The sequence below is a fragment of the Camelus dromedarius genome, chromosome 25 (genome assembly GCF_036321535.1).
Source record: "Camelus dromedarius isolate mCamDro1 chromosome 25, mCamDro1.pat, whole genome shotgun sequence".
NCBI classification, from domain to species: Eukaryota; Metazoa; Chordata; class Mammalia; order Artiodactyla; family Camelidae; genus Camelus; species Camelus dromedarius.
In genome coordinates, this window is record NC_087460.1 from 16,540,759 (window position 1) to 16,566,715 (window position 25,957).

The 25,957-nt window shown below is 40.6% G+C and overlaps 1 protein-coding gene and 1 long non-coding RNA gene across 4 annotated transcripts in view; one reads left to right on the plus strand and one right to left on the minus strand.

The window, feature by feature from the left end:
• The window catches only part of SSPN (sarcospan), a 105,001-nt gene that overhangs the window by 64,651 nt on the left and 14,393 nt on the right, over nucleotides 1-25,957 (plus strand). Inside the window, exon 1 of one of the 3 annotated variants that reach the window (XM_031443911.2) lies at nucleotides 3,199-3,516. The exons of 1 other annotated variant lie outside the window; for it this stretch is intronic. In XM_031443911.2, the coding sequence (XP_031299771.2) occupies nucleotides 3,238-3,516 (279 nt within the window). In that variant the 5' untranslated portion in view covers nucleotides 3,199-3,237. Of the gene's footprint in view, nucleotides 1-3,198; nucleotides 3,517-15,800; nucleotides 15,899-25,957 lie in introns of those variants that run through there. One more of the 3 variants, XM_064479131.1, reaches the window with a different exon arrangement.
• LOC116150329 (uncharacterized) lies at nucleotides 1,820-3,856 on the minus strand. Its single transcript, XR_004134022.2, has 3 exons — nucleotides 3,598-3,856; nucleotides 2,607-2,742; nucleotides 1,820-1,917 (listed from the first exon to the last, which is right to left on the minus strand). It is a non-coding gene; the product is annotated as an uncharacterized LOC116150329 (long non-coding RNA).

The window sequence follows — 25,957 nt, forward strand, 5'->3', positions numbered from 1 at the left end:
ATTTCCTAAGGACATCTTGTTAATGACACTGGTTTTAAAGAGAGTTATCATCTTCCCACTTTTGAACTAAATACATCCAAACAATTCTGAATTTGAGATACAGCAAACATAAAAAGTACTATGCTTAATTTTATTATTATCGGAATAGTCTCAAACCATATATTAACTACTCTCCTGCAATTTCTAATTTATCATGTCTGTCAGTGTTGAGTTTTGGGAGCAGCTGGTGGAGTATCTGAAAACGTTTTTTTCTACTCTGCCTTTCTTGATAATATAAATATCTGAAGAGGTCATTGCTTAACCTATAAAATGGAGACATTATAATTTATGAATACTAAAAAATCCTGTTCATTTCTGTTAAACTATGTGATGAGCTGGAAATGGTGATTTTTTTTTTCCATGGAAAGGATATATTAAACGAAGAGCTTTTTTGGTTGTTGTCCTTAAAGACCCTTTGATTTCTCTTTATCACTAACCTTTTGACAACTTCTCTCACCCTCTTTGTTTCTACTTCCCCACATCAATGAAGTGAAAAGACCGTTCTCAGCACTATCACCTTGTGGTATTGCCAGAGGCCAGGCCCCTTCAGAGGCAGATTCAAGCGTGCAATTGGGAATCCGAGCAGGTGCAAGGCTCCCCTGGCTACTGCCCTTCTTCGCTGGAAGTTGAAAATTGAAGTCGGCATTTGTAATCAGACTCAAAGGATTACAATTTATCTGGGCAGTTGTTCACTGCTACTGATTTCATTTGTAACTTGTCTCCGCTAGGCAATTAAAAGTAAGCCTTTATTAGAAAAATTTACGCACAAAATTGTAAGCCACACTGATCCTGAAACTTAAAAGACAAACCTACAGGAATATCTCATTATTTTGTTTACCCACTCTAACTTACATCTAATATAAGGCATTGAGGGAAAGGCTAAGAATATTTTATCCTTAACTAACTGACAGCCCAGCAGTGTGGTCAGCAAATAGCGTTTGTATCTAGTTACAAATTAGTAATAGAAATAACGGTCTCAATCAACTCCCGTATATATTATGGTGGTGGCTCAAGATATTTTTTTTTGTAAAGTACTCAGGTACTCTTAGGTTCAAGGCTAATAGCTGACTCTGTGATGAAATACTGCCTATGCTCATTAAATTGTTTAAAATCACAAATGATTTAAACAGTCCACTCGCTTGTTTGTCTACTGAAAGTAATTAATAAAACAGGTAATCCACAAGAGTTCACACTTGGTTCCCCTCTCTCATCCCTAACTAGATAAACAGCTTAAAAATCTGGTTACTTAATTTTGATACTCAATTTTTCATCTTTAAAAGTAGAAATGATAATTATAATAAGGTGGTTGAAGGGAGTTAACAGTCAAGGATGTAAAGCATCTAGCATGTGCTTGTAACAGAATGGATAGATACTCAGTAACTGGTAGCTGTGTTATTCATAAGAACAAATAATTAATTCCATGTAGTCCATTAGTTTCCTAAGAATATTTTCTAGGTTTACATGGAAAAACGAAGTATTGTTCTGTTTTGTTATTCGGGTTGTTCTCAGTCAGGCACTCGTCACGTGGGTGCCTTGTGTAACACCAGGCATTTTTTGTCCGTTCTCGCTAGAAATTCTAATAGTTTAATGGCCCCAAAGCTGACAACGACCTTCCCTCACCCCCTCTGCTCCTCTTGTGAGAGTGAGAGTGGCTTCTACTGCTTCTAGGTGGAATTCTGGGGTGTGTGGCTTGGTTTCTGCTTTTTAAGCTACTGCATTTGTTCCATGGACCATATTTTTCTCACTGATCCAGAAGTAAGATATAAAGAAAACACTGAAGTTCATAAAATAAGTAAGAATATATTTTATGCCTTCACAGGTACCTCTGGAGGGACTTGGCAGTTTTCCAGGAGCGCCAACGATGACTGATTCCTAATTCTGTGGAGACAAAGCAGGGAGTCAGAGTTTCCTCAAACTAGCTAATAGCAAACAATCTAAGAGCAGGCTTTACCTTAGCATCTTGACAACATCATTTATTTTTTAATACAGCTTTCTGAATGTAAAAATGACCATACTAAAGTAGATATAAATACTCCAAAGTGATGGGGTCATTTCTTAGTGGTTTCACTGAAATTTGCTCTGAGTGCTACTGAGGAGAGGTAAGTGGGAATTGATTTTATTGATTTATTCAGTGACTTTGGGCAGGGACCAAATCTACCTTGAGCATCCTTCTTTTCTCTTCTTTTTATTAAAAAATTATAACTTTGTTAATTTGGGGGGGAATTAGATTTATTTGTTTATATTTATTTATTTTAATGGAGGTACTGGGGATTGAACCCAGGACCTCATGCATGCTAAGCAGGCACTCTACCACGGAGCTATACCCTCCCCCAGCATCCTTATTTCCTAGCACACCGTAGGTGCTTTGAAAATAACTCAAATGTGGACTCAGTTAAATTCTCCATGTCTCAGGTGTATAATAATCCCCCCAGGCACCTTGTGGAGATTAGCGAACACTGGCTGGGGACTCTCTATAAACGATTCAAAGCGTTTTAAAAACAAATACACGTAAGAGAGTTCGCATTTAGCCCAGCATCTCTATAAACAGTTATTTCAAAACCAAATACCTCAATGGGAAAAATGCCTTGATTTGTCAGCTGGATTGCAGAACTTAAAAAGAAACAGAGGAGCCCACGCCTTTGTTGGAAAATCAGAACAATTTGACTTCTGGAAGCGACTTCACAGCTTGGAGCCTAGCAATGCCTATGTTGGATTAAATTGTCTATTAATTAAACTTAAATGATTTAAACATTCATCACCTTACATTGCACCTCTCAGAAAACAAAAACAAAATCGAAGAATTGTGAGGAAAACAGACACCACACACAGGCAGACAGACAGGCAGATGCACACACACACACACACACACACACACACACACAAACACACACCCGCGCGCGCGCGCACATTACACCCCCCACCCCCCACCCCCCCCGCGCGCGCAGCCTGTCTAAAGTGCTCGGGGTTTAGGAGGCGCCGGGCAAACCCCGCCCGGGGCCCCGCGGGCGCTGCGCCCCGCCCCGCGCGTTGGCAGTTGGCGACCCCCCTCGACTCCCCCTCCGCGGCGGGCTCCCCGAGGCCCCCGCGGGCTCGGCGGCGGGCCGGCTCCAAATGTTTTCCATATTTGTTCAGCCTCCGTAACTCGAAGAGCCGGGCGGCCCGCCCCGCGCCGCGCTCGCCGACGCCCCCGCAGCCGCCATGGGCAGGGAGCGGCCCGGCCGCGGCGCGCGGAGCCAGGGGGGGCCGCCGGCCGCCGACGCCGCGGGGCCCGACGACATGGGGCCGAAGAGGGGCGCAGGGGCCCCCAAGGAGTGCGGGGAGGAGGAGGCCCGGAAGTGCTGCGGCTGCCGGTTCCCGCTGCTGCTCGCGCTGCTGCAGCTGGCCCTGGGCATCGCCGTGACCGTGGTGGGCTTTCTCATGGCCGGCATCAGCTCCTCCCTGCTAGTCAGAGACACTCCATTTTGGGCTGGGATCATTGTAAGCATCGAGTCTGTTTTGCCTGAGCGCGTTTGCCGGACAGGAATGCCACGCCGCATGGTCGAGTTACCACTAACCCACCTGCATGCGCCCTTCCCCGGCTCCACGCCTCTAACCCGCGCTCCGCTCGGTGTCCGGTGTCCGATGCCCGCGCCGCACTGGGTCTGCCCGGCCGGCCGGCCGGCCGGGCGCGGCGGGGCGCGTGCCCTTGTTCTGCTTGTCGCTCCGAACGCCTCCGACAGGCCTGGCCCTAGCGCGCTGGAGCTGGGGAGGCGAGGCCCAGACTGCTTATTTTGTCACATTGACCATCCTCGATGACAAGAGCAGATTCACTTGGGCTTTTTCCTTCTCCTCGCCCGCGGACCCCACCCTTGTGCCTACGGAAGTAGCAAAAAGTGAATAAGTTCATCCTAGAAAATCAGGTTGGGAAAAAGGCCTGTACTTGGGAGTGGCCACACTGGGTAGTACTGAGTTTATTTTTTTAATCCGAGGTTCCATTAGTAAGTTTTATTAAAGAGCGGTCGAAGGCAGGAAAGGCGAATCCAGCAAGCACAGCCTTAATCCACTGGAGTCTAACGCGCTAGGGCGCTGGCCGTGGCAGAAGTCTATTTGGGACTCTGCTAGTGGACGTACTGTTCTAGGCAGAACACCTCTCGGCTGCCTACTTGGCTTAATTAAATGGATTCTCTGATATGAAATGGGTGCCACTTATTGAGCACCTACTGTGGGCCTGTCCCACTAGAGGTCTTACACACACTGCTTCCGATCCCCACATCAGCCTTATGGGAGAGTTACCATCCTTCCGTTTCTCACATGAGAGAACCAAGGGCAGACTTGCCGAGGGCCATGGGTTGGCAAAGTTGGCAAATCAACCCAGCTGATTCCTTACTGCACCAGACTACACCTGCCTTTTCCTCATTGAGCCACCCTGCTACCACATTTAGTTTATAATTTTAATATTATATTATAGTGCCTGGGGCTTACTAAAATCTCTTTCATGTGCATTACTTCATTTGCTCCATGAAACGACACTTTGAGGTGGGAACTGTTACTCATCTGAGGACGTGAGGACACAGGCTAAGAGAAGTTAAATGACATTCTCAAGGCCCAGAGGTGAACAGTGAGAGTCAGATGAGACCAGAATGGACAGATCTGGCTCCTCGTCTCATGTTGCATCATTCCTGCTATTCTGACCACAGGAACTATATCCCATAAAACAACCCTCAGAATAATTTTGTCTCAGGGACAGATGTTAAAAACACCTGATTAAATATGCATAGATGCAGGTATTTTCTCATTAAGAGTATTTGAACTCACAAATTCTTGCAGAGTAATTTAAAACTTTTAATTTGTGTACTAAGAATTCCCATGAAATTATCATGATTGGAGTTTTCTAAATCAAGTGATTTTAAAAATAGCTGTTCACTAAGATATACTGGGTATTTTTGTCACTTCAGTGACTGTCAACATACTCAGAGGAAAAAAATGTCTGGTCTTTGAGGCTAGGCGAATTCAGAGGAGAAAAGAATGAAACTTCTCTTGTAATGGTTCCAAATATCATTTGCAAATATGTTTCCCATCCTTTTTTAATTTCAACTTTAAAAAGTCCAGGACCAGAAAAGCATATTAGATGGGAAAAATTTTTGTCTTAATGTTTAAGGCATGAATGAATACAAATGGTGCAACTCTGAAATTTCATGAGATTCTTGTGTAGGAGCATCATGTGCTCCTAATTGCCCTCAAAGCTCCCTGGGTGTGGTACACAGAACATTATTTTCAGCCAGTTCTGTCCCCCACCCCAGTGTTCTAGGTTATAATCTGGGATCCACTTGAAATTTGCTGTTAGTGAATCCTGTACTGATGAGATCTGTCATCTTTTCTTTCAACAGCGCATGTGTAGAGCAGAGCAGTTAGTGGAGATGGCCCGAGACAGGGGTCCTAGGGGAGCCATGCAAGGAAAGCTGAGCCCCAGCCGGGCCAGAGCTGCAGGCTACGTGTCGCTGTCTCCCACAGACACCGAGCTTGTTGTCCCGTTCCGCTGTCTGTGGTGGGTCCTGGGGCACTCTTCCAAGCTTTCAGGGAAGGGAGAGGACAGGGAGGCAGGGTGGTGAAGTACAGAAGCGTAAACACTGCACCTGGTGTGGAGCCCCGGCTAGACCGTTATTCACCGAATAACTTTGGGCAGATTACTTAACTTCTCTAGGCTTCTATTTCTTTACTGATAAAATCAAAATGGTAATAATATCTCCTGCCTTTGAGGGTTGTCCTGAGGATTAAATAAATGACTACACGTTCTAATGCTTAGAACTGTGCTGGCTCACAGCAAGCATTCGGTGATTTCCCACTTTTTATTAGCGATGAGTGGAGCGGTCACTGGTAGTGGCATTCCTTGAAACAAGTGGCTCTGTTTTATCTCTTGCAGAACCATCATTTTGGGTTTGCTCCATTTCCCAGACCAGTTTGAACCCTGAAGGCGACATCACCTCGGCATCTCACCTTTCTCTGTTCTCGGCCATGTTACTATTAGCAGTCTTAGCGGTATCAGATGAGTCCAGTACTTTCTGAATCCCCCTGGAGGTTTCTAAAAGTTAACTTGGGGAAGATGGCCGCCTTAGGGTCCTCTTCCCTAGGGACATGGAGTGATTCTGGTCTGGTATATATTCCCCCAGAGAATTACAGGAACGTTTGCCCCGTTTAGTAGACCTGTGAGGCCAAAGCAGTACAGGTCAGTCCCTGGGGCTGAGGCCAAGTCAGTGCTTCTGGAATTTAGCTGAGTTCATGCAGGTCCCCCACACTTGAGCTATCTACCCCATCAAAAGCTTGACCTGCTCCCCTCTTCTATTTCTCTTTGTACTGGTTGCCTTTGACCATGTGGTACTCACTTCGTTTACAAGGGTGGCTGTCCCATTACATTGGGACGTAGCCTTCACTGTCTCCCCATGGTAGAATCTAGGAATATGGATAAATTCACTTAGGTAACTTCTTGTTTACCAATACCCAGGTGAGCTGATGAATATTCAGTGAACTTCTAGTTATAGAAAAAGCCACTGGTGGTCTCTGATCAGAGATTTATGTCAGTGGAATTTTAGAAAAATAAACAGGTTATTTCTTACCTACCCAGAAATCTGACTCCTCTGACTCCCCTCTCTCTCCATCAGAGAGATGTCTGATTTCTTTTTACTTCAATTACAAAGATTCTGTTAAAAAAAAAAAAATAGAATGGAGCCACTATGGAGACCACGTAACCTGCAAAAGTGCCATTTTGCCCTCAAAATTCTTAATACATGACTTGAGTGTTTCAAGTCACTCCACAAGGACAATACAAAGTGAAACTGGGTCTTTGAGGATGAACTTGGCTAAGGGCAAGGGATCCTAGGAAATAGAGATTTACTCTACATTTTATTCTGTCAATGGCTTGAGTAGACATTCAAGTTTGCTTATCATTCCAGAATTCTTATTGGTGAAAAATGTGTATGGATTGAAGGAATCTAAGAACTCTGGGGCCTTTGCTTGCTTCTTACTCAAAAGAATACAGTTTTGGTTTCGGCAACGCATCACATGTTCAAACTTTGGCTGATTCTTCTTCATTTGGTAGCATTTGTTGGGGATGTCTGCCGCGTGGGCATCTAGTCTGAAACTAACGCATCATATACGAGGAGGACCTCCCCAGAGGCCCTGATGGACAAGTGCCCTTATCACATCTGACAGTAATGAATACTTCCGATTAGAAAGTTTAACCTACACAAATATTTTTAAAGTCCATTTACCTTTCAGAGGATTTCACTTACGGTGATTTATTTGCTTTGGCATCTCTACTCTGAAGTCAATTTAAGAGCAAACTCTTGGTCCTCATCCGCAGTGGGGATGTTTAGTATCTGTGAGTCCCTTGGCCCTTGCAGGGAGTATTCCCAGGAAAAGTGGGGATTTATTTGCCTGATTGTGGTTTTTCGTTTTCCTCACTCTCGCTCCATTGCTCCCAGACCCCATGTAGCTGGAAGTAAATTCCTGAGATGTGCACCACATTAATCACATTAGAAAGTTTAAGGAAAGGGCTTACAGGGAAGAATATTTCCTTTCCTTAATGTCACACATAAAACTTACTGTGTGCATCTGTAATGATTAAGAGTCCTGTCAGGAATTTCAATGAGTTTTCATACGTTAACTTACTCTAAGGAATTCAAAATGCAGGTGTATTCAGATTTTTAAAACCTATTTTCACTCTTGGCTTAATGAAAGGGAAAATTGAGGGGTTATTTATTTCAAAACCAGAATCTATCCTGAAATTCATAGGTAGATGTATGACATATAGCAAGTAAGGAACAGATATTGTTATTGTCTGTAATTTATAAGTGGAGAAACTAAGACATGATGATTTGGCTAAGTGATTTGATCATAGTTATGAAGAGACACTGCGAGAGAGACAGATCTGGCACTGGGGCTTTGGAAAGACCCTAAAACAAACCAAGAAGCAAAACATGGTGTCAGTGTTCTATATAGGTATATTGACACTTGAGAATTTAACCGGAATTATATTTTTAGGAAGACATTGCATGGTAGTACATTATTTTTCTAATAATGCCCCCAAAACTTAATAGAGCATCTCTGGTACTACTGGGAAATAATTTTTATTCTAGCAACTATCACAAGATTGTTAGGGGCTGAGGAGTGGTAATTGCGTGGCCTAACTCAGTCTCCGCTCAATATGTATAATAAATAATGGGAGAATTAGCTCATAGGTTCGTGGCGTTCTCGTAGAAAGTATAAAACTGGAATGTAATTGTATTGACTTGGCAAAAATTAATTTTAGTAAGTGTGTGAATGTTAAAGGGTCAAGAATTGGGCGACATGCTCCTTGAGACAATTTGAGGAATACCTAATAAAGAATAAGTAACGTTAAGGTGGAATTTTAGGTGCTCAGACTCGTTAGGAGATTGTATTTTCACTTCTGCTTCTTTATGCTAAGCCAAATGTGCAAAGGCCGAGGGAGCGCTCATACAGTGAGGACGTCAGCCTGAATCATCTTTCTCTTTCTCTTTTTAAAATAAGGAGGAGAAGGGACAGGTTCTCATAGCTCTCAGTCCTGTAGAGTGGATATATTCAATTTAGAAAGTCCATCTCTAGAAAGTTTTGATATGACGATCATCATTTGGGTTTATTTTTTATGTTAGAAATAGTAGTGCATAGAATTCAGGGACAGTCAAATTAAAAGTAAAGCCATTAATTCTCTTTAAGTAGATTTTGCGTCTTTATGGCCTTTATGTATCCCCAACACGTAATAGTATCCAGTAAGTGTTGAGCTGAACTCTACTCTGACCTTGCCATCATTAGAGCTTCTGTCTGAACCTGTACACACCCATTTTTAAACCAGGGTTCGAGAAATGACATATAGTTTGTATTTTTCCAATACAGAACAATTTAAGTTTATTGATAATGTTTAAAAGAATTAAGAGGCAGTGACAAGGAGCATGTCATTACTCCATTTTGGGCTCTTGAGTTCCAAAAATATTCAGAGTGTGTTAACTTAGCATTGTTGAGATATTTTATTTCACGTTATAAAATGACTACAGGATTTAAAAAAAAAATAGGAAGAGGTCACTTGACTTATTTTGCATTCCCCTAATTGGAATAAATTAGGATTGATGTGGCTGAATGCTGTATGTTGACATGACCAACCTTACCTTCCACAAAGGACGCGGCAGCATAGGTTACTTAACATTTGGCCTAATGGCTTCAGAGATTGCCAGTCTGATGTCTACTTTCAACTTGGTCTGAGGACATGGATGCTTTTTTCTTGCTGTTAGCCTTGGCCAAGGCATTTCTGTTCAGGCTGTTCTTTAACTGGGTCCTTGCCTGTTTGTACCCTAAAGGGTTGGCATCAACCTTAAAGGATACACACGAGGGTCTGTGAAGGGTTGGGTATGCATATTTCTGCGTTGTTGCGGGATAGGAATGCAATCTAGTCATTAAACTGCAATCAGATACCATTTCACTGCAAAGCACAGTTCACTTTTAGGGCCCAGATCCTGGCAAACTAGAGCAATGCGGCTCAAAGGAGCCCATCAAAACCCAGAGCTGGATGGGACCTCACAATGTCATATTTAAGCCTCTAGTTAGTCCTCGCTGTGAATGTTCAAGTCTAGGTTTATTACAGTGAGTTCGTAAGCTGAAGGCGAACTTCTTTTGAAAAAATGGACGTTGGGAACAGTAGTTGTAGCATAAACCATATAAAAGCCTATTTCAGAGGCACGTCCTCTTTCAGATGATCTGTATGCTGCTTCAGATCTCAGTGCATTGGGATAAAACTTGCCAGGAGTAACTCTCAGATGCCTCAGCAAGGCAGCTCACTCGATCAACCTGTTGATTTTAAAAATCCTATGTGTACACTTACACCTAAGGCAATAACCAAGATACATTTTTCTTTCTGTCTTAGTCTGCTCCAGCATGGTGGGGTTCTGGGGAGGGCTCCCTTCCTGGCCTGCAGACGGGTGCTTTCTCTCTGTGTGCTACCGTGGTGCTTCCCTGGTGCATGTGCACGGAGAGAGGAAGAAATCGCTCTCTTCCTCTTCTTCGAAGAGGAAATCTTCACCCTTATAACCTCATTTAACCTCCTAAAAGCTCTGTCTCCAAATACAGCCACATTGAGGATTAAGGCTTAAACATATGAATTTCCAGGGCGGGGTGGGGCGGGAGGGTTACAGTATTCACTCCATAGCCCCTTCAAGTGAGGGGTATCAATTTGTACAACCACCGTGGTGATTCTTGAGTATGTTTCTCAGCTTGTGGCCCTCTGGCTTTCATGGAATAGCGAGGCGTCTGAACATTTCTGATGAGGGTTCTGAGCCAGTAAAGCGACCCTTGGCAGCCCAGCGGGGTGGCGTGGCTCCCGTTGCTGTTGGTGGTGAAACGTATGGAGGAGGCTGTTTCCCATACATTTGCAGATGGCCTCTCTTGTCAGATTTCAGTAAAAATAAAGTAGATTCCGTCAGTGAATATTCTAAGTGAATATTCTAAGGGTAGCTTAGGCATTTCATTTGTTGTCTTAGCTCTTTAAGGCTTAGCACCTACCGTTTAGTAAATCTCCGCCTTTCTTTACTGCTCCTGGAGTGAGTCGCTGTCAAGATCTAACTAAATGACACCTTGGCTTCCAGGCACGGAGGGGAGGGTGGGTGGCTGAGCTGTGCCAGTGAGGGATGCTCAGGTTTTCAGCAATTCGATGAGCCCTTTGGCCTCTGGGGGCAGTGATCTCAGGCTTGGTCTTCCTAGAACTCAAGGGAAGCCACCTCTCAGGTCTTTTTTATAATATTCAGCTGATGTTTTTATTTTGGGTGATGATTCTGAAAATTAGGTTAACACTCTTTGTTCTGTGGAGTGGTTCAGATTAAAACCCTGGTCGTGGTCCCACCTGGGGCCTCAGGCTGTCACAGCCTCCAGCAGGAGGGTGCAGCTCCTGGTGGAGATCCCCCACCCCCTCTTTGGTTCGCCATCAAGGGCTTCTCATCCGATTCTGTTCTCCCAGCTTAAAAATCCTGAACTGGGCTCTGCTTTACTTTAACGAGTACTGCACAAACCCAAACCATCCCAGAGGGAAAGACAAGAGAAGACTGCCTAAAACTGTCCAGTATGCCGCCTTTCAATGCTTGGTCCAGTCCCAGTCCAAAATGAGGCACGACAACAAAAAAAGGCATGGCTGTGGTTCCAGAGGCTGCCTGTAATATCTCTGGTTTGACTTTTGAGCATATTTAAAGTTGATGCTCTCAGATCTGAGATTGTGAGAGCCACATCCTGTGCCTAATGCAGCCAGGGGTGTGCTTTAGGGCTGTGTTTCCTGCACTCTGGCAAAAGGCCGGTCAATCACTGGACTTTAGAAAGCAAATGGTTTCACAGATAAGCATCCTTACGTTCTGCTGAAGAGATTCTGTTGGGCCGGCTTCTGTTGCAGAGATGAGCAGCTCCCCTGCTGGCCGGGAGCGCCATGGGGCTGGGAGAGACCTCCAGGAAGCTTAGGGGCATCCAACTCCACTGTTGTTTTCAAAGCGTCTGATTCTGCATTCACTGCTTTGAGATAGGTTGTTATCACGGCCTCTCTCTCGTGTGGAAGATAATGACAGGTGACAAGAAAAGAGGGGGAATTGCTAATGTGTTAACTAGACCCTGACTAGGGAGAGAATTTTCACTTTATTACCAGGGGAAAAAAATACCACTTACCAGCTTCCTTCTCAAGTAGCAGGTGTGGCACACATATCAGGCCATTAGCTGTGCCATTTAGCTGTGCCAGGAAAGCTCTGAAGGAGGCCTTTTCTAAGCTAAGGGAACAGCATTTGAGCCATCATCATTTCTGTTGGGGGGAGGAGGGTGCCGCTCAGTTAGGGAGAAGAGCACAGGACACCGTCCCTGCCTCCGGGGAAGCGGGGCAGCAGCCCAGGCAGGAGAGGGCGGACTAGGTCTCCACTAGGTGAGCGCTGTACAATCAACACAAAATACCTTATCCATGACTGCGTAGGGATGGAAGACAGAATCTGACCGTTTTCAGGTACAGCTTACACGCTCAGTAAGTTTATGCCTGTCTCTCATGCTCGGCTACTCTGAATTCTGCTGCGATCCTGAAACAGAAGGATCGAGCCCACACAGGTTAGCTTTGTCGCTTAATCTTTTCATGAACAAGTAGTTTGGGATGCCTCTGAATGGGTTTCGATCTCAGTTAAGGGCTCCGAGACCCAATATAATTAAAAATCTGAACACAGGGTGGCCGTAACTATTGTGTTAGAGAGCCCTCAATAAATAATTCTCATTCAGCCCTCGAATCTAGTGCGTCACAGATTTTTCCACCTGGAGACCTCCCTGAAGCCTCGCTCCCCTCTTCCGCATCCTCACACACACATCACAAAAAGCTCAGTGTCTGGCTAACCCATGTTGCCATGGAAGGGAAGAGGAGAAGCGCGGGAGAGGCTGCAGGCTGTCTGGGGACACTGACCTCCTCATGATGGAAAGGACAAAACCCTTTTCAAAGAAGTAATGTTACCATATATTACTTAAGTCCCATTATATCCTGTTTTAATGGTTTTATTTATTTATTGGTTAAAAAATGCTCTTAATTAGAAAAGCCACTTGATAATATTTTTCAAGATTGAACAGGATGGTTCTCTCATTTATGCTCCTGTTACAATGTTCTATAATTGAATTTATATTTTACTGTATAATTTTTATATGCTGTCTCATTTCATCAATTTTTTTTATTTATTGGACTGTTTCAGATATATGGACCCAGGGGTAGTCATGTAGGATTATCCACGCAGTCATTTATAAAGTGGGACCTATTTTGAGGACCTGCTTGATTATGCCTGGACGATAAAATCCGGCCTATACCCACACCTCCGGAGTAGGCTAAATCCACATTTACAGGATGCCTTTCGCTTCTGAGGACTTGAAAAATCCCAGAGTGAAGCAAATGAACCATAGTTTATTTATTTTTCCCACAAACACGTAGCCACTTTGTGTGGATTCTTGAGAAAGGCTAGGACGCAATTTTGTTTCTCTTATATTGCTTGCAAATGGATTATTTTGCAAAAGTAGGTATTTAGAGAATCTATTGGTGATTAGTTTCTGCTAAGTCACCGCAAGGGTGAGTCAGGGGGTTGGGAAGCAACAGAACAGAAGCCTATGGAAGAGAGAGGGACTTACTGGTAACACAGAAACCTTTCTCATCTGGCCGTTCCCCCTTTGTCTGTCCATGTGCCCAGTGCATGGCCCACAGGGGCTGTGTCTGGGAGAGGACACGCACATTCAACCAACCACAGTGCTGTTTGAAAAACCAGGGGCTAATGTGGCGCCCTCAGGAACGTGGCACAGGGGAAGGTGTGATTAACTCCGTCTGGGGAGGGTCAATAAAGGCCAGGAGAGGGGGCCTGAAATTGTAGGAGGAGGGGCTCCCGCTTTGGAGCAAACAGTGTGGGTAGAATCCTGGCTGTACTGTTTTCCAAAAAATTTGGTTATGATTTTTATTTTTGTGTGGGTTTCAACAAATATGGAAAATTTTATACAATCCTATGATCTTCATTATGAAAATTTCTAAGTATATAATAGCACACACAGAATAATAAAACAATTTCCTACGTATACCCAGGTTCATCAAGTTTTAATATAGTGTCATAACTGTTTGTTTTTTTTTAAAGAAAGAAAACACTGCAATACATTGAAGTTGCCTGTTTCCTTTCTTAATCACACTCTCCTGCCTCACCCTCCTTCTCCAGAGGTACCTGCTCTCCTGAATTCGGTGTTTTTCATGCTTAGTCTTGTTTTCATACTTTTTAATATGGATATATCCAATAATTGATATTGTTTTCTATGTATTAAATTTTATGCAAACGGTACATAATATCATTTTTGTCCAGTATTGGTTTTGAGATTTATTTATAATAATTCCTGGATACCATTCATTCATTTTTGCTGTACTATATTTCACGATAGAAATACACAACAATTTACTTATTTATTCTCTTGTTGATGGAAATTTAGGTTGTTTTCAAAAGATTTATTTTTTCCTTGCAATTACAGTGATACAATGGACATTCTGTTCCATGGCTCTCTATGCATGTATTTCAAAGTTTCTTAAGGAATGTTCTTAGGAATTGAATGATTGGGCCTTAAGATAGAGGCATCGGTGCCACAAACCCAAAGTTGTACTAATTTATACTCCCAGTAAGTCAGAGTTCCCATCAGTCTACATGCTTGCCAACTTTTGTTACTGTCAGACAAGTTTAATTAAAAAAATTTTTTTAATTAAAAAAATTGTGTATACAGTTTGAAAGGTTACTTTGCATTTATAGTTATTGCAAAATATTGGCTGTATTCCCCGTGTTGTGCAGTCCATCCTCAAGCTTGTCTTATAGCCAGTCGTTGGTACTTCCCACGCCTCCAGCCCGTCTTGCGTCCCCTCAGCTGGTCACCACTACTTTGTTCTCTGTATCTGTGAGTCTACTTCTTTTTTGTTATATTCACTAGTTTGTTGTATTTTTTAGATTCCATATGTAAGTGATATCATAGAGTATTTGCCTTTCTCTGTCTGACTTATTTCATTTAGCATAATGCCCTCCAAGTCCATGCATGTTGCTGCTAATGGGAAAATTTCATTCTTTCTTTATAGCTGAATAGCAGACAGTTTTAATTTTCTCCTATCTTCTTTGTGTGCAGTGACACCTTATTTTATTTCATGTTTTTCTGATTACTACTGGAGCTGAACAGATATGTTTATTGACCACTTTATTTCGTTTTCTATCCTTTATTTATTCAACAAATACTTTCTATGGATTGTTTCTCTCTTCTTTATCGATTTATAAGATTTGTTATCTTTGTCACTTAAGCTTTGTGGTTTTAGGTACTGCAGATGTCTTCTCCTTGTTCATACCAAGTCTTTTACTTTTGTTTATGGTGGCTTCGTTGTGAAAAAGATTTGATTTTAATGTATTTGCATATATTAATCTTTTTATGGTATGTGCTTTGATATACTATAAAGAAATTTCTCCCAATTCCAAGGTCAAAGAGATATTTTTCTGTATTGTTGTCTGAAAATGTTGCGAGTTTGCTTTTGTGTTTGTATCTTTACGTGGTCTTTTTGCATAGGGACATGACGTAGTGTCCATATTTTATTTTTAGAATGTTAATTGACCAAGCACATAAATAATCAGCCCGTTTCACACTGATCTGCTATTTCCATTTATCTCATCTATCAAGTTTCCATATTAGACTTGAGGATTGCGTCTGTGATTCTCTTCAATTCCGTTGTTTTCTTTGTCTATCACTGTGCTGATACCACGTTGTCCAAATTAAAACAGCACCGCGATGTGTCTCATTGTCAAGATGACAGCGTAAGCAGCCCACCCGCCTCCTCCCCACCCGCATCTTCTTCTTCTTCAAAATCATCTTGCTGAGTCTTAGCCATATTTTCTTCCATATTTATTTTAGAACTGCTTTCTCGAGTTCCAAGAAAAATATTTTTGGTATTTTCATTCAGTTTTTACTTTCTATGCGAGCAGAGACTAGTTCACCATTTATTTGGGTCTTCTCCAATGCCTTTTCTGATTGTCTTTTAATTATTGATTTCAGCTTAGTTGCTTTTGTGCTTAGTTCACATGCTTTTCACACTATCAATTCTTTGCTATTATATGAGACTTACTTTGTGCCCTAGTGTGTGGCTGTTTTTTATAAACATTCCATTTCTGCTGGGAAAAAAAAATGTGGATTCTTTCTTTTTGAAGTTTGGGGTTCCGTATTCAACTGAGAAAAACAAGCTTTTAAATTGTGCTGTTTAATTTCCTACATTCTTACTAATGTTTTTCAGCTTGATCTGAAGGTTACTGTGATGTGTGTTCAGCTTTCCCAACATCATGTGAGTTTATTTCTCCTTGTTTTCTTCCCATTTTCATTTAACATCTTTAGTCTGCTTAATAACTACATACAAGTTAATGGTTATAAACTATTTCTCTAGTTGAGGTTAATAGCTGTCTTCTCCCATTAAAATATATCTCTCATTGCATTGTGTTCTGACTTTAGTTATTGCTGTTGAGCAGTTTGGTAGATACCTCATTTTTGTTCCTTTATAGATACCATGCTCCTTTCCTCTGGTTGCCTTTCTGACTTTCTCTTTGTTTTCGGTGCTCTGTGGTGTAGCTACAATATGCCTATATGTGGATTCTCTTATCATTTATCTTACTGGGGACTTATTATGTTCCCTGAATCTAACATTTTTGTGTCTTTCATCAATTCTGAAAAAAATTCAGGCATTATTTATTCTTTCCAAATATCGTCTCCCTCAACTCTTTAGTCCCATCTTCTGGAACTGCTATCAGATGAATGTTTGGACATTCTTGTTTTATCTTCCTTATTTCTCAGCCTCTCTGTTATGTTTCATCTCCGTGTATCTCTCTGTGCTGTATTTTGGGTAATTTCCTCAGCCCTATCTTCTAGTTCACTATTCTCCTTTTCAGTTGGGTTTAATCTGCCTGTTACTTGTCCATTGAGTTTTTAATTCCAATGATTTTATTTTTCATTTCTAGAATTCCTATTTTGTTGTTATTGATGGATTTTTTAAAATATATTCCTTGTATTTTTTTTAAAGTGCCCTGTTCTTTCTTTGTGTTTCCTATTCCTTCTTTCACATCTGTTTATTTAGAATGTACTTTTTAATGTTTATTTATTTATTCAGATATATTCACAGTAGATGGTTATGTAAAAATAGTTACAAATCACATACATAATATAAAATCATTTTGTGAACAAATAGTATAGTTATATATTGAATTTTTTTATAGGCGCTACATGTTAGTGCTGCTATTTGAAATTCACATGAGAGAGGGAGGATGTGTGTGTACACGCACAAACGCATAGATGCGTGCAATTGCTGGCCTTCGCTAGTGACTCAGTTCTTCATATGTTTGCTATAATTAGTTTGTGAGTTGATTTTTTTCGAGGCTTTATATGTGATAATTCAGTGTGGGCCATTTGAGGGGGTAACCCTTCCAGACAGTTTGTCTTGCCAAGTGTCCCCTTGATCATGATCCAAGAGCCACCTTTTTTTTCTCTTTACCTATTTATTAGGGACAGTATCAAGCATACTGAAAAGTGGATGAAATAGTATAATGAATGTCCATGTTTTTATCATCTAGCTTCAGTAATTATTAAGTGATGATCAATGCTGCTTCACTGGTATATTCCTGTACTCCCTCCACACCCACACACCACACACTGAGTTATTTTGAAGTAAATTCTGTCATTTCATCCATAAATATCTCCCTGTATAAGTCAAAAGGGGAAGACTGAAAAATAATCAAAATAGCAATCACACCTAACAAGTTAACAGTTTCTTAATAGGATCAAATCAGGGTTCAAATATTCATGATTCACTCATGAGTATTTCCTCACAGTTTGCAAAATCAGGATCCCAAGAAGATCCGCGTACTGCAGGTGGCTCCTGTATGTCTTACATCTCTTTTACTCAAAGATTAACCTTTTCTCTCTCCTTTCTATTCTCTCTCCCTCCCTTTCTCCCTCTCTCTCCCTCTTACAATTTATTGAAAAAATAGGATTTTTTTTCCTAAGATCACTTTTATGTTACTTTCTACTTTCTTATCTTCATAGATTCCAGGACTGTGTAAGGAGTAGAAAAGCCCTCAAAATCTTTACCCCTACTCCATCACCTTGATGACAGAACAATTTTCTTGATGGATTTCAGTGCTAGTGGGTTAATTCTTTTGGTCTTAGTTCCATCTCTTAGCCTGTAGAAGCTCAGAACAATTGGAAGTATTTTATTGGAAGAAGGGTTTCATATAATTTAGTCCTTAATGCTATGCAAAAATGAGACCTCTTGATGCTTTTAAAAAAATCTTTCAATCAACTTGCAAGAGTCTTAACCTCTCAAGTCACACTTTTCTGTAAAACGAGGTAATTCTTTTTTAACATATTGAGTTGTTTGGGGGAATAAACAAGCTCATGTATACAAAGTGGGTAATGCAAAAAGGATAACTTTTCTGGATAGAGAAGAACTTTGATCAGGGTTTGAAGAATGAACATTACTGGATTCAGAGTGGTTGAAGGAAGAGTACTATATACGCCAGGATGACAAAGAAGGAAAAGGACATTTTGGGTCAAAGGCACAATTCTTGTCCTGTGACTGTTAAGCTCAGTTTTTATCCACAACCAATTTTATTGTCCACCATTCTGTTGTTTGTCCTGATTCAATCTTCTGAGTCTGTAATTGCAAAATTCCCAACAGTTCCTGTAAAATAGGAATCTTAACATAGATACACAAATCTGTGTTGTAATATTAAAATAAGACCCAGACAAAAGGGATTCTACTTGAATGTCTGCATGATAAGTCATGCACTAGGGTAGTTGTCAGATTTTTGTCTCAGTTTTCTGTAAGCGATTTGATGAAACACTCACTTGTGAGATTCACTGGTTTAAAAAAAATGAGCTATTTGCCATCATTTTCAAGCAAGGTTGTTGAAACTTAGGAATTGTAGCAGCTTTGTGCTGGCACATCTCCTGCTGATTTCCTTAGCTTTCCAGCCTCACTTTGGCAGGAACATCAAGGAAAGTACACTATATCCATAGGATTTGGGGGATTCGTGCTCCCTTCATCCAGCTGCTGCTCACAAGTTCCAACTCTTTTTTCATCAGTTCCATCGGGATGGTTTTCTAATATCTTATAAAGTAACATGAGAGATATAAACGAACATCTGCAATGCACAATGTGTGCTGAGAAACAGGGCAGTCACTTAACAAGCCCGTTTTCCTTCCGCCTCTTTCTGTGTTTGTACAACAGATCTGGCTAAACTACATAGCAGTGAAAATTACTATACAACATGGGTTCAAAATTGTTTTAAGTCTCTCTCTATATATATATATATAAAATCTGTCTGTATATCGTGAATTATACATATATAATCTCTATATAAAGATAAATTATATATGAAGATATATAGCTATATTAATATCAATATAAAGATATATATGGATATAAAATTAGGGTTGTTGGATAGTTTCAAGTCATGCTAAAAACCACCACTTGGAATTAGAAAGGATGTATCTTAACTACACGAAGGACTTCAGTTTGATACGTAAGGGCTTCTTAACACCCCGTACTTCCTGACCAACCAATCAGACTTCTTATCACAAAACAGCAGGTGAATCCACTCTCATTGTTGACAAAGGCATGAGCAATAACTTCCTGAAGAATGGCCTCATCAATTCTTAGAAATTTTATTTCTACAATTTCTTTTCCAAAGAGATCTGGAGTTAGGAACGTTTTAGGTGACACTTGGCCTGCTTTTGTTTTTCAGTTTAATTAATTAGCATATAAATAATTTGGTTTAATCGGAATGACTCTGCATACTCATCCCTGAAAAGTCCCTACAGTTACAGTCATTCAGAGATAAATCTGTCAGGCACCAACTCCTCAGGCAAAAGGATAATTATAATAATAAAGGGGGAAAAAAGATTGAGTGGATGTTGTAGATGAGCTAAACTTAGGTGTGGTTAAGCAAGTGTCTTTTCTCTTTAGACTCTGCAGAGAAATAATTTTCTGTGCTAGAATTCATCGTCTAGAATTACCTTTTTGCTGGGAAATTTTGACCTGGCTCTCTACCAGCTTCTTTTAAAAATAACCTTACTCGCAAACTGAAGATTACAATTCATTGCCTCCAAGAAATACGTAGACATGCACAGATGGGGATGTGTGTTGTAACCCAAACTCTTCCTGGGCCAGCAGAACTTAATCCTTAGATGAAGAAGTATTCTGCACCACAGCTCTTCACTGGCAACTTTTACTCCAATGGAAAAATAAAAATAAAAAGTGTAAAACAATGAAGCTCTGGGGTTGGAGATTCGTACGGGGAAAGGAAAGGCAACTTCCTAATATATGATGGGCCCAAATTAAACCTTCCTTGGCAAAACTTACTTGCTATAAAAAGTTGTTGCTAGCTATAGTTTTATTTGTGGTGGAAGAGAAGCTGCTATTCTGAGCTTAGTTTAATAAAAACCAAACATTTCTTCAAAGTTATAATTAGTGTTCTAGGTTTTAATGCGTGTGCAGTATATTTGTAGTGTTTGGAGACAGATTGTTACCGCTTACCCCCTCATCTTTTTTTTTTTTTTCTGGTTGGAATTTTTTTATTGAAGTATAGTTGGTGTACAATATAGTGAGTCATAATTTTTAAAGATTATACTCCATTTATAGTTATTATAAAATTGTAATAAAATATAATATAATAAAAAGGCTAGATCCCTTACAATATATCCTTGTAGCTTATTTTATACTTAATGGTTTGTACTTCTTAATCCCGTACCCCTCTACTGCCCCTCCCCACTGATAACCAATAGTTTGTTTTCTCTATCTGTGTCTGCTGCTTTTTTCTTACATTCAGTAGTTTGTTGTATTTTTTAGATTCCACACAGAAGCAATTATCATATAGTATTTGTCTTTCTCTGGCTGACTTATTTCACTTAGCATAATACCCTCCAAGTCCATCCATACATGTGTCCATTCATTTGCTGATGGACACTTTGTTCGCTTCCGTATCTTAACAGTGGTAAATAATGCTGCAGCGAACATTGGAGTGCATGCATCTTTTTGAATTAGTGTTTTAATTTTTTTCAGATAGATACTCAGGAGTGAAATTGCTGGGTCATATGGTAGTTTTTTGAGAAACCTCCATACTGTTTTCCATAGTGACTGCACCAATTTACATTCCCACAGACAGTGTAGGAGGGTTCCCTTTTCTCCACATCCTTGCCGACACTTGTTAAGTGTGTTCTTTTTGGTGACAGCCATTCTGGCAGGTGAGAGGTGATATCTCACTGTGGGTTTGGTTTGCATTTCCCTTATGACTAGAGATGTTGAACATCTTTTCATGTGCCTGTTGCCCATCCACCATTTCCTCTCTGGAAAAATGTCTCTTCAGGTCTTCTGCCTAGTTTTTGATATGGTTGTTTGGTGTTTTTGATGTTAACTTGTATGAGCTCTTTGTATATTTTGGATATCAACCCCTTATTGGTCATATCACTTGCAAATATTTTCTCCCATTCAGCAAGTTAAGTTGTCTTTGTTTTGTCACTGGTTTCCTTTGCTGTGCAAAAGCTTTTAAGTTTAATTTGGTACCATTTGTTTATTTTTGCTATTATTTCCTTTGCCTTAGGAGACAGATCCAAAAAATATTGCTACGATTTATGTCAAACAGTGTTCTATGCTTTCCTCTAGGATTTTTATAGTATCTGGTCTTACATGTAGATCTTTAATCCATTTTGAGTTTGTTTTGTATGTGATGGTGTTAGAGAATGTGCTAACTTTCATTCACAAGTAGCTGCCCAGTTTTCCCAGCACCACTTATTGAAGAGGCTGTCTTTTCTCCATTGTATATTCTTGCTTCCTTTATTGTAGATTAATTGACCTTAAATGTGTTATTCCCTCATCTTGATGTTCAATTCTGCCATAAAGTCTGGTTGATTTTGAATCTTTTCATTTACATGCCTGTACCATTTTTGGCATTTCCTATTAATATCTGAGCACTAAGTTTGGCTGAAACAATTTCACCTTTTAAAAAAAAGTAATATTAATTGTGGATCTGTTATGGACAGAAATATTTTTAGCTGAACGGCTTTTTTTTTCCTTCAGAAATTAAATGCTTATCTTTGCAAAACTATACTGGTGTAATCAGAGAAACATACGCAGCGTAGTTACCAAGACTGGCATTTCCCAAACAGCGGATAATAAATAGGTTTGTAGCAGAAAGGAAAAGAAGCAGAAAAAAAGTTTCATAACTCTTATGTGTCTGCAAACTATTTATGTCAACATTAGAAAGATTTTTGAAAAGTGGGTCCTTGCTCCCAAAGCAAAAGTAGCCCAGATCACTCAGTGAATGGGTTTATTTATTTATTGGACAGATACACACTGACCGCTTCCCATGTGCTGGTACTATAATCAGTCTTTTACGTTCGCTGTCTTATGTAATCCCCACGGCAATGCATGAGGTCGGCACTGTGGTTATCCCACAGGTGATGAAACTGAGGCTCAAAGAGGTTAACTTGTCCAAGGTCAAAAGCTAGGAAGTGGTGGAGGTGGGATTTGATCCCAGGGCTGTCAGATCCAGAGCTAAGAAACACCACCCCAGTCTCTGTCCTCTGGATGCAGCCGGTTTTGCTGTAAAACTTTACATAGTTATCCACTGTTGCCTCTTCTCTGGGGGCATGTGTGTGTTCCCGTTTATAGAACCTGTGAGGTCTTAGGTAATTTATAGTGAATCCATGTTGTTGGAGTAACAGACTCAGCAAGCAACCACCTTGAGTCTACCATCTCTTTTTAAGAGGTTGCTGGGCTTTACCAATTCATTTTTTAGGGAGAACATATCACTTTAAGGATACATTGTATTTTGCTAACTACTATATGTCATATGTGTGAGAAAAAAAGCTCTTTTCTCCATAGCTCTTCTCAACAACTGGCACATTGTATTTCTGCTTACTTATTTGTGTATGGTCTGCCTCTCCACTTTAAGGCACTGGCTCTATCATGGTAGCAGTTTTTGTCTCTTCTGTTCACTGCAGTATCTCCAGAACCTCAAAGAATATCTGGCATATGGTAGATACACAATGAAAACTTGCTAAATGAACTGAATGAGATTATTTCTAAGATGTGACATATAGATACATAGATATATATATTTCATTTCAGCTCAAATTTCAGAGTGAGTTGTACTGGCACAATTGAGGTCCTATTAAATGGAAAAAATTAATATTTACTGTAATTCCAGGCACATTAATTATGATCCTTAAAACAAAGTATAAAGGAAGTATTATTTTTATTTTCTCTATTTCACACATGATGAGATGCAGTCTCAAAGGCTGTGTCCCCTTCCCCTACCTTGGACAGTGTCTGGATCTCAAAGACTGATCTTCACACGATGCCTCTGGAGCAGGGCTTCCTGCCATCCCACACAGGAGAGGAGCAGATAATAGAGTGTTCTTCAAATTTCTGCAGTTCTCACTTCACTTAAGGGCTGTTAAAATTCTTCCAGAGAGGCAGACAGGACGTGTCCTGGTTAAGAGCCAGGCTCTGTACTCTGACAGGTACAGCTATGAGCTCTATATTTGCTTTGTGACCTTGAGCATAAAACCTTTCTGAGCTTTAGTTTCATCATCCGTAAAATGGGCTAATAACAGTGACTACCTCAAGGACTTCTATGAAGACCAAAGAGGATAATTTACACAGGGTGCCTAGTTTAAAGTCTGGCACATACAGCAGATGATCAATATTAGCATTAAAGTGTCAAACCACCTAGACTTGATAATTAGCTTTCTTACATAAATATAAAGATCACACCAAATAGCCATTGGTGCCAATAAAAAAGGAGACTATGTGATATTTGTAAACAAGACAGTACATGTGTTATCAGTTCCAAACCTGGTTAAGTTGGTAATACATTTATGAGCCCTGAAATATACTCTGACTTTGACCTACTCTGATACACGTATGAGTGACTCTAAATGCAATAATAATTATGGGAGTAACCATCACCAGTTATTCTCCAGCTATTTGTTAAGACGTTATCCTAAGCATCTTACTTACACTATCATTAATCCTTAAATTAATGATCAAAAGAAGGCATTATTGCTTCCATTTCACAAATAAGGAAGCTGAGGCTAAGAAGAATTAAATAACTTTGTCCAAGATCATTTAACTAGTAAAGTAACAGAGCCAAGATCCAGACTGGAAAGCTCATAGGTTTTCCCCTAAGCAGATGTCTTTTTAATTATACTTAGAGTTCTAGACTTGGTTTTAACAAGACTAAAGAAGCAGTTACCACTTGTTGAAAGAATTGTTACTTGAATGTGTCGTGTGTTTTGAGGGTTATTTTTACCTTTCTTACCTCATCTGACTAGAGTATTTTTTAGTTCTTTTATCTTGCTTTTACCCTAAAATGCAATTTAAAATAATAATGAATAATAATAATAGATGTGGGGAGGGGATAAACTTTATCATTCTACCATATATAAGTTCTATCTGATGAATAGTAAACATTTTGTTGTCTTTAAAATATAAGACACAGCAGGAAAACAAATCACAGTTGATCCAAGGGTCCTTATATTATAGAAAGCGGGACGGGTTTTGATGAGTGATCAGGAAACAGGGCTTTGAATAAGCTGCCATAGGCTGCTGTTTTTACACCTGGCCGAGACTGGTCAAATGGCATTAACCGTGGTAATTAATTTTCATGTGCCTCAGTTTCTCTGCAAAGTGGGGGTCAAGTTGTAAATTTCTAAAGCACAAAGACCACCTCTTATTCTTCAGACTCCCCGTGCCTACCTCGATAAAGGCTCTGAGCTAAACTCAGCTGGGGAGTGGTGCCTACACTGGGGTGGCTGTGAATAGCAAGATCTCAAAGATTACATTGTCTCAATTCTTACTCCATTTCACAAACTGGGAAATGAGTACTAGGATTTCTCCCTGGTTCTCTCTCCTGTACCTTTATACTGATTCTGTAGGATGGTTTCTGGGATTCCAAACAACTCATAAAGAGTAACGTGCCAAACTTTACTCTTGCATTGCAAACTAATCCTACTGGATAACCAGATGTTTGCAAAGTAAGAGATGGAACTCCGAGGAGGCGGACAGTGCAGGAGGGGTGGGGGTTGTGCAGGGTACCTCTGATGGGCTCCTGAAAGCTGATTGCGCACATCTCTTCCCAGCTCTGGGCTCAGTGACTTCACAATGGCGGTTTGAAATCAGCACTGGTAGAAATATTTACACCACGGACGTTAGCAAGTGCTCCACCCTGCAGCTGGTGGTTAAACATTTCCCAGCCCATCACTGCACAAACGGTCCAATTTTGGATAATTGCTTTGCTTTGGCGTGGAGTGGAGTGGGCAATGCTTGTCAACAGTAGCAGAGAGCCACATCACATTAATGGATAACTTAGGGATGCTCCCAAATCATCAACCACACACATCGAGGCCACGGGCTCTAGAATGAGGTCCTATTTAAGTAGTGATGATGACAAAGGGTTTTCCCCTCCGATTTTAAGGAATTTTGTTGAGGAACTCCTCTACTAGTCATGACAATTTATTTACGGAGAAACTCTTGTTGTTGGTCCATCTCATTATTACTTAGAATAAACATTTCTTCCATAGGGAACTCCACTAGTCAGTGTATCACTTCTAGCCCCTAACCATTCAGATAAACCCCATACCAGGCATCAGCAATTAGAAAACTATGTTTTTCACTTAGACTAGTGGGTCCCAAAGTCTGCTCTCGTTTCTTAGAAAAGCAAATCCTTGATCTCCACCCCCAGACCTACTGGATCTGAAATTCTGGGGACAGGGGCGTTTTCACCAAGACCTCCGAGTAACTCGGAGCTGCCGGCCTAGACTTTGTCTTACCACAGGCAGTGAGAATCGAGGAAAAGTGCTTCCGTTACGCTAAAGTATTCTATCCCATCCTTCTGAAATCTTGATCCAATAAACATCCTTTAATAGATTCTCATGAAATGTTCTTTTGTATGTTATTGAGATCTCTGGTACATGAGGTATTAATCAGCAATTCTCCTGAGGGAGACTGCATTCATTTGACAGATTGCAATATATCTATCATTAGTTGAAAATGATTTCTAATACTCGACCTTAAATTCTATGAAATAGGTGAAAATCCATAGAAATTCTCTTAAGAAGTATCCAGAGGAATGTGTACATTTCTGCCTCATCTCTTGGTTGATCAGTTGGCTGAGCAAATGTGAGAGGAGTTCATCCTGTGACTGTACTGACCGAATTAAAGCTCTTGAAATCCAAAGGAGCAAGCTGATCAACTTACAGAAATAGAGTCACATTGCAGGTTCACAGATGAAAGCAGGGCGGGGGATGGGAGGAGGAGAGAAACCTTGAAAGGCATTTGACAGTGGAAGGT